General features: G+C 41.8%; 1 protein-coding gene across 1 annotated transcript in view; it reads left to right on the plus strand.

Moving 5' to 3' along the window:
* Window positions 1–2,869: 2,869 nt before the first annotated feature.
* The window catches only part of foxred1 (FAD-dependent oxidoreductase domain containing 1), a 38,620-nt gene continuing 31,961 nt past the window's right edge, over window positions 2,870–9,528 (plus strand). The window contains exons 1-2 of the mRNA XM_020524208.2: window positions 2,870–3,048; window positions 7,678–7,901. Of these exons, the coding sequence (XP_020379797.1) occupies window positions 2,913–3,048; window positions 7,678–7,901 (360 nt within the window). The 5' untranslated portion in view covers window positions 2,870–2,912. The remainder of the gene's footprint in view (window positions 3,049–7,677; window positions 7,902–9,528) is intronic.

The raw sequence follows: 9,528 nt of genomic DNA on the forward strand, positions 1-9,528 counted from the left end.
TTATCTACAGATTTCACTGAAAAAAAAATCCCAATGTGATTTAAAGATGTTGGTTCATTGTGTCCCGATTTGAAAAGAAGAATCCCAAAGGTTGTAACAGCGTCATCCAGGTGGACCTCATAGGATAGGAGTTCCCTGATTGGGGCTGTTAATCTGGTCCAATCAGGGAGCCCTGGCTGACAGATATGAACAGTCGTACTGTTCACTCTGAGAGCTGGAGCGAGGACAAGGATATGTCATGTGAAATAAAGCCTGATTTTGTGGTGGGGATACTGGCCTTTGTGGAGTAATTTCAGGGACAGTGGCAGAAAAGTATGCTCCTGAAAATATTCACTTGCAACAGTCATCTTTGAGATGAGGTAAGCATTTCTGGCATCATGCCTTTATTTAGGAAGCTTGACTGTTTGATCCTGCCATAAAGACTATTTTCCAGGCAAATGACTTTGAGACAGATGAAAAGCAGTGAGTAATTCTCCTGACAGCTTGTGGACTGCAGCTTTTTTTGGCTATTAAGAGCCTAACTTTTTTGAGGCACCAGATACTAAAACCTTTCAAGGGTTGACTGATGTAGTAAAGGAATATTACAATGCCAAGCCTCCACTAATTCTGAGATGTGCTATCATTTTTACTTGGCAATTTGAGAACTGGGGAATCTGTATTGGGTTTTTGATTAGGTTAAGATGATTGGCAAAGGCATGTGACTTTGGTTTAACACTAAGTGTGATGCTGAGAGACCATTTGATATGTGGGATTAATGATGTAATCGTGCAAAAATGCCTACTAGCTGAAGTGCAACTGGACTTCAAACAGGCTCTACAACTGATTTTATCAATGTAAAATGTGGCAAGTGGACCAAATGAGTTGCAGGGTATTCTGATGGAAGTGGACACCCTTGCCAGTCCAACTTAGCTTGGGGAACACCACTTGAGTGCAGGCAATTGCATAGCCTCATGCAGGACATTTCCTGATCTGAGGGCTTCTAGGTCCAAAGCAAAACTCCAAAACAAAGCCAAACCTTGGCCAAACAGTTACAAAGTTCTTCAGGATCTGGGCTGGCAAGCCATTGTAGTTGCTGCCAGTGTGTGGACTTGAGACAGCAAGAGTCCCACTAGACCTAAATTGAGTCAGAGATCTCACTGGTGGGTATCTCGGAGAGTGCACACCCTCAAAAGTCCATGTACATCTGGTTTGGAGCAGTTAAATTGCTTAGCAATGCCCAAAACAGAACCATTCAAAATAAACAACTAGTTAAATGGTCACCTGGTTTTAATGGCAGTTGATACTGGCACAGCCATTTCAGTGATTGTAAAACCAGCCTTTAACAAAATTGGAGATAGTAGGAACTGCAGATGCTGGAGAATCCGAGACAACAAGGTGCAGGGCTGGATGAACACAGCAGGCCAAGCAGCATCATAGGAGCAGAGAGGCTGACGTTTCGGGCCTAGACCTTAACAAAATTGGCTCTGGACTCCAACCCTTAATTTTGCACAAGATAGATTGAGAACCTAGACCAGTGAACCTTTAGATTAAATGTACAACTTCGGTTCTGGTCTCTTACATGCAGCAGCTGGTTCAGTTGCTATTGATTGTAGTGAAGGTTCGGGCCCAAGCTTGATGTGGCAAAATTGATTGAGAAAGATTCATCTAGATTGGCTCAGTGTTTTGATTAGAAATTGGCAGGCTGAGTGAAATCCTAATTAAACACCCAGAGGTAGGTTGACCAGGAAGCAATTCCATGATTTTGCAAGACTCGCTTGATGGGCAAAAATAGAGGTGGCATGGCAGCTTAGTGGTTAGCACTGCTGCCTCACAGCATGAGGAAGATGGGTTTGATGCCACCTTCAGGCGACTGTCTGTTTGGTGTTTGTACATTCTCTACATGTCTGCATCGGTTTCCACCAGGTGCTCTGGTTTCCTTCTACGTCCAAAGGTGTGCAGGTTAGGTTGATTGGCCATGGTAATAGCAGAGTTATAGGGATGGGGTAGGGGTTTGGGGCTGTATGGGATGGTATGGATTTGATGACCAAATGGCCTCCTTCCATTCTGGGGGTTTCTATGACAGAGAGAATTTCAATCTATGTCATTTTGTCTGAGGTGATGCATAACTGATTTTATTCCCAAATACTCCATCCATAATTTTATGATTATATCCATCGTTCCAAGTTTCCTCCCCAGAGGAAGTGACTTCACTGCATCCAACCCCTTAGGGTCAGTGTGGACTGTATGTAAATAACAGATGACTTAGTGACAGAATATCGGCCTCCATAGATTATTTCATGCAGAATGCGAACAAAGAAAATGACTGAGGGAGAGAAAAGGGTAATACCTAAAATATTGACTGCTCCTTTCCTCCACATGCTGCCTGGCCTGTTGTGTTCTTCCAGGCTCCTGTTTGTGTACCTGAGGGAAATGTGGGGCGGGTTCAGCGCCTTCACAACTCTGCAGTTAACACAGCAATATGGGAAAGCACTGATAGACTACATGGAAAGGGCAAAGGCACCACCCTTACAGTAAGTTCAGGTCTTTTTTTTTAAATTCCCGCTGTAATGGTGAAACAAGAGGATATCACGTAACTACTAAATAAAACCGAAAGAAATGCGGATGCTGTAAATCAGGAACAAAACCAGAAGTTGCTGGAAACGCTCAGCAGGTCTGGCAGCATCTGTGAAGAAAAAGGGACGGTCACCGGACCCGAAATATTAACTCTGATTTTCGTTTTCTTCACAGATGATGAGCTTTTCCAGCAACTTCAGTTCTGTTCCCGATATCACGTGACGAGTCGCCGTTTCCTGCGTGATGACGTAAGTTAACGGCAAAACACGACGCTTGGGCCGTGCGTGCCCCGCCCCTCCCCAATCCGTTTTGCGCTTGCGCGCACTGCCTCACGGACAGCAATTCCAGCAGTTGCTGTTATGTTGCCCCGAGTTGTCAGCACGTGCTGGCCCCTGGGCTTTCTGAACCGCTGCTCCTGTTTAACCAGCCGAGGGCCAGGCTGGGCCGCCGTCAGCAGCAGTGCCCGGTTCCGGAAACGAAACGACTTCGTGAAAGGTAAGGGGCTTCAGCCCAACGGAGAGAAGAAGCATCTGTCACCAGCTCTCTGCCTTTGCGGCAGCATGACCCTCAGCGTCCCCAACAATTAACATTTAGGCGCTTTCTGACATTGTCAAAAGTTCAACGAAGTTCGGAGAAATAAAAGCCTATGAAGAGGGAGAGAAACACACTTCGTTTCTGGGACCTTTCATGAGAACTCGGAATATGTATTATTCCCTTGAAGGCCTGTCTCACCACATAAATGCTACCTGTCATCGAGTTGGCACCGGTCAAAAACAAGGATTTAACTATTCTAAGAGATAGTAGGAACTGCCGATGCTGGAGTCAGGGAACACAGCAGGCTAGGCAGCAGAGGAGCAGGAAAGCTGACGTTTCGGGTCTGGAGCCTTCTTCAGAAATGGGGGGAGAGGGAAGGGGTCTGTGAAATAAATAGAGACCTGAAGGGATGGTGTTAGCAGGTAGGTGATGGTGGGAGGAGCGGATAGGTGGGAGAGAAGACGGACAGGTTGAGGGGGCGCTGGTCTTGGGATGAGGTCAGCGGTGGGGAGATTTTGAAGCTGGCAAAGTCCACATTGAGACCATTGGGTTGAAGGCTTCCAAGGCGGAATAACTATTCTAATCCTGCTTTCCAGCACTTGACCCATAGTTCTGTATGCCATGGAATCGTAAGTGTGGATCTAAGTACTACTTCAATGTTACGAGCACTTGCGTGTCTCCACCACCTTACAGTGAGTTCCAGATTCCCACCACCATCTGCAGGGAAAATTGATTTCCTCACATCCTCTCTAAACCTTTTGCCCATTACCTTAAATCTGTGCCCTCTGGTCTTTGGTCTTTGATCCATCCGTAAAGAGGAAAGAATTCTTCCCATCCCATTCTGAGGAAGGGTCACTGGACCTGCAACGTTAACTCTGATTTTTTTTTATCTTCACAGATGCTGCCAGACCTGCTGAGCTTTTCCGGCAACTTCTGGTTTTGTTCCTGATTTGCAGCATCTGCAGTTCTTTTGGTTTTTTGTCCCATCCGTCCTGTCCATGTCCCTTCTAATTTTACAAATCTAAATCATGCCCATGTATGCAATCTCTCTTTATTACTCAAACTTTCCACTCATTCAACATCCTGGCAAATCTCCTCTGTACCCTCTCCAGTGTAATCACATTCCTCTTATAATGTGGATTCCCGAACTAAAGACAACACTCTCTAGCTGGGGTCTAACCAATATTTTATACAGTTCCAGCGCAGCTACTTTGATCTTAAACTCTATACCTTAGCCAGTAAAGGCAAGTATCCTATATGCTTCCTTAGTCATTTTATTTTACTGTCCTGCTACCTTAAGGAATGGATGGATATTTGTACAGTGGTCTGTGGAATCGGGATTGACAAAGGGACGGAGATGTAGTGTGCCCATTGATCTTTGTATGTGGCAGTTAGTATTGAGAAAGAATTTAGCAAGCAGATGGGATCTTGGGCTTTACACAAGTCAATGATTTACAATAAGAAGATACAATCTTTTACTGTTTACTGTCTTGAACTCTCAATTTTTAACACTTCTTCTAGGTTTACATTGTCTGCAAGCCAGACTGGTGCCAGGAACTTATAAAGAAATAGCTATAAAGCAAAGCGTACACAAAGATGACTGCAACGTTCCCTAGAATTCAATATTGTTCCATATTACTGCAGACCCAGTTGAAGTTAGACTTGAGTAGTATACGTACTGTATACTGTTTCAGAGCAAATTTTGTCTTGCCTCTCAAAACAGTTTATTCAGAATATGTTGTTGCAAGCCATGCACAATAAGTATTATATATAAAGAGATTGGGAGAGAGAAATAATTTTGTCAAGGAAATACAACGGAGTCATTTAAAACCAGTAGAGTTCACCCATGAAGATACAGAGCAATACAGAATCAATAAAGTATCAAAAGGGAATATCACTCAAAGCAGAAGAGTAAATCTTGGATACACGAGGCTAAGACTTGAATTTTTCAAGTGTGATTCTTCAGATGGCCTTTAAATTCACCAATCTTACAGCACCTTTAATTTGGGTGGTTTGCCATCCTGTTTCTTTTCTTGAGCAACTTGTCTTTTTTCCTTAAAGATGTGTCATGTTCACATCCTTTTTGACGACCTCAGCTGGCAGTGATTTGGGAATTGTGTAGAAAAGTGAGGCTGGGGCAGAAATTCAGTCATGATTATGTTGAATGCCATAACATTAAGCAGCTGTATGGTCTACTCCTCCTATTTCCTATGTTCCTATCACCATAAGTCATCACATTTCAGATCAAGGACAAATTCACATACGGTACAGCATGGCTCAGTAAACAACAATACTAAATGTGATTAAACAAACTATTTGTCAAAGAATAAAGGTGGCCAGGATACCAGGAAAGCTCCTTTGGTAGTCAAATAAGACCATGCGATCGTTTATATCTACCTCACAGTAGCATGTCTTTGAATCAATATTTGATCCAAAAAAGCACCCACAGCATGAATAGGTATGTTGCTGATTCTCATTTCAAATTTGCTTCTGCAAAACTTTCAGGCAGTGCACACCTGACCATAACTGCTCACTACATGCTTTCTTTTCCCTCACGTCATGTCTGGTTCTTTTGCCAGTCACTTCAAATCTATGTCCTCTGTTTATTTACCCTTAAACCATTGGATAGTTAGATCTCGTATTCATTATTGAAATCACTCAGATTTTGAACATTTCCATCAGATCTCCTCCTAAACGTGTCTCAGCTTTTCCAGTCCCACCCTAAAACTGAAACCCCTCATCCCTGGTTTCATTTCAACAAATCCCCTCTGAGGCCTAATCATTTTTATTTTAAGAATCTCTAGTTTAACTGTTTGCTTTTATCCACTATTTGACTAGTAATAAAGTCGTGTTTATTGCATTTTTTTTTCTTTTCTTTTTTTAAAAAAACTAAAAAGGCAAAGAAGCCTTCCCAAATTAGAAAGTTAGAATCATTACATTGGTGAAACATCCCGTGACTTCTCAGCTGGGAATCACTTTCAGTTTAAATGGGCTCACCCCTGCCCATTAGTTTAGGGCAGTATAAAAGAGCACCTTCCACTTGGGGGGAAGCATCACTTTGAAGTGCCACAATTGAAAATCAAATAATGAATAAGGGTCACCCAGAAAGTTCTGTTAGCTGGCCGAATCTGCTCCAAGTATGTGCCAGTTAATACATATTTTGCAACAATTCTGACTGAATACTTTTCATCATTCCAGCTTTCAAATTTTTCCACACTCCGTGGCCTCCCCCCTACCTATTTAGAGTCGTAAAGTCATACAGCACGGAGGGTCTAACCAGTCCATGCCAAACATAATCCCAAACTAAACTAGTCCCATCTGCCTGCTCCTAGCCCATATCCCTCCAAACCTTTCCTATTCATGTACTTACCTATATGTCTTTTAAAAGTTGTAATTGTACCTATATCCACCACTTCCTCAGGAAGTTCATTCCACATGCGAACCACCCTCTGTGTGGGGGAAAAAAATTGACACTCATGTCTGTCTTAAACATCTCCTATCACCTTAAAACTGTGCCCCCTCGTGTTGAAATCTCCCATCCGAGGGAAAAGACTACTGCCATTAGCTCTATTTATACCCTTCATTATTTTATAAACTTCTATGAGGTTGCCTCTCAACCTCCTACACTCCAGTGAATAAAATTTCTTCATAACTCAAACCTTCAATACCCAGCAACATCCTGGTAAATCTCTTCTGAACTCTCTCCAGCTTCTGTAACTTTGTTCGGTTTTCCAATTGTCCCAAATTTCTGATTACCTGAACATTTTTAATCTTCATTTGTGGTTGCATGTTCAGCTCCTGAGGACCTTTTACTTTGAAATTCCCTCTCTAAATGTCTCTACCTTTGAGATACTTAAAAGATACTCTTTGAGCTTGTTTATTCTGATATTTCCTTTGTGGCTTATTGGCAAATGTTTCGTAATACCCTTGTCAAGCCTTCTGAGATGATTTATTAATTTGAAAGTACAATATGAAATGCAAGTTGACGTTGAATGTTTGATAAGTATCAAAAGAAATTGAATGGACATTTGGAGAAAATAAACACGGAGGGCTTCAGGAATCGAACGGGGAAGTGGGACTGGCTGGATTGTTTGACTGAGAGCCAGCATGAATTTAATGGGCTGAATTACTTCCTCCTCTGCTGTAAATGAGGCATGACATTAAATCCTTCTACATCAAAACAAATACTGATAGTTCTCCAAGCTAATTAGCACTAACCTTTGAAGTAAGCAACCATGTTCAGACTTAGAAATTTTACTGATTCTGAAAAATAACCTGACAGTTCAGTTGTTAATTGTATTGCTCAGTGTAATACTAAACCGCACAAACTAGATCCATTTAGGATTTTTACCCCTGATTAATACTGAGTTAGCTTCCTTTTGTCATGGAAATAATAGTGGTACTGCATTTGCCATTAGGCCTGTTTAGCTTGAGGAGGGTAAGATATTTGGGGGTTCCTATCACTTGTTGCTGAGATATGCATGGATGTTGGATCATGATTTGAAGATGATTTGACGGTTGCTTGATGCAGTATATTTGCTTGTGATAGTTATTACCTATCGTTGAAATACTCTTCTGTCTTTGTTCCAGATCTAGAAAAGGAGTTTGTCAAATTTAGACAGAAAGCAAAGGAAGTACTCCCTGGCAGTGACTGGAGTCCATTGCATCCCCAGACTCCTGGACTGCCACCTGAGTGGGCTGACATTGTCATCGTGGGAGGAGGGGTAATTGGCTGGTCCACTGCTTACTGGTTGAAGAAAAAAGAGGCAATTCGGGAAGGGGTCCGAGTGGTGGTCATAGAGAAAGACCCAACTGTGAGTAAACCAATTGAAGGATAATAATTATTTCATGTGTCAACCAGATACTGAAACAAAACAATAATATTACAATAAACAAAATTAAATAGGCTTTGTTGTGAATTATAATCCTATTCTACAAAAATGTATAATAAAGCGTAAGCACTCTGCACATACTATTCCTGATGGTCCTTTTCTTTGTTCTCTCCTGTTTTGCATTTCACTTGAAATGAATTTTGCTGTTTCTCTATTGTATTCAATTGTAACCTTTTGTATTTTAATGAAGTAATTTCACACAGTTGGCCATGGTGCCTGTGCTAGTATCTTAGAAGAATTATTCAATTAGTCTGTCTCCCCTTATGCCTTTGCACATTTTTTAATGTCCAATGCTCTTGAGCTACTTTCATTGCTCTTCTTAAGTACTGCATTTCATATCACAACAGCTCACTGTTATATAAAAAAAAACTTACTGCCAGGCATCACCTCCGAATTCTTTTGACACTTGTTTAAATCTGTGTTGTTTGGTGACACGTAAGATCTTTAGAAACAATAGAATCATACAGCATGGAAACAGATTCTTCAGTCCAACTAGTTCATGCTGGCCATGTTCCCAAACTAAATTAGTTCCACTTGCCTGCATTTGGCCCATATCCCTCTGAACCTTTCCTATTCATGTACTTACCCAAATGTCTTTTAAATGTTATAACTGTACCTGCATCCACCACTTCCTCAGTAGTTCATTTCACACACGAACCATTCTCTGTTGGGGGGGGTGGTGAATTGCCCCTTGTGTCCTTTTTAAAACTTTCTCTTCTCACCTTAAAAATATGTCCCCTAGTTTTGAACTCCTCCACCCGAGGCAAAGACCCAGATTCACCTTATCTATGCTCCTCGTGATTTTATAAACCTCTATAAGAGCATGAGTAGTTCATCCGGTCCATTGAACCTGCTGTGTCAGTCAATAAAATGACCTGACAGCAGCCTTAACTCTACTTTTCTGCCTGGGCCCACAACCCCTGACTCTCTTGGCAGTGTAAAAGAGAATTCCAAAGACACATGATGTTCTGAAAGAACAAATTGCTCTTGTTCTCCATCTTAAATTGGAGACATGTCATTTTTAAACTCTGCCTTGTGGTTCCAGATTCCCTCATGGGGAGACATCCTCCCAGCATCTGTGCAGGTTACTACCCACAGAAACTTCAGTAAGGTCATTGTTCATTCTTCCAACACCAATGAGCAATGCTGTTTAAAGTTTGTTATCACCTTTCTCTAACCGAAACAGGTCCAGTTTCTCTAGTCTCACTGCATAATTTTCTGGGCCAACATCCCTGATAACATTTCAGTAATTCTATGTATTTGTTTAGCTTCTATCAGTTTGTGTTTTTTTTATTGCCTCTCTTGCTCCGACACACCATTTTAGGGGGTGGAGTACAGTTTAGGAATAAGACTTCATTTGTTTGGCCTGCAGCCTGTTTAAGAGACTGCTCATCAACCAGAAATCAAAGGAAAATACACTGAAAAATAAAAACTGGCACTTAGAAAATACAAACAAAATTGTTCATTTTGTGAAAACAAGGTGTGGAGCTGGATGAACACAGCAGGCCAAGCAGCATCAGAGGAGCAGGAAGGCTGACGTTTCGGGCCT

Source organism: Rhincodon typus, chromosome 32, assembly GCF_021869965.1.
Source record: "Rhincodon typus isolate 14 chromosome 32, sRhiTyp1.1, whole genome shotgun sequence".
Lineage (NCBI taxonomy): Eukaryota > Metazoa > Chordata > Chondrichthyes > Orectolobiformes > Rhincodontidae > Rhincodon > Rhincodon typus.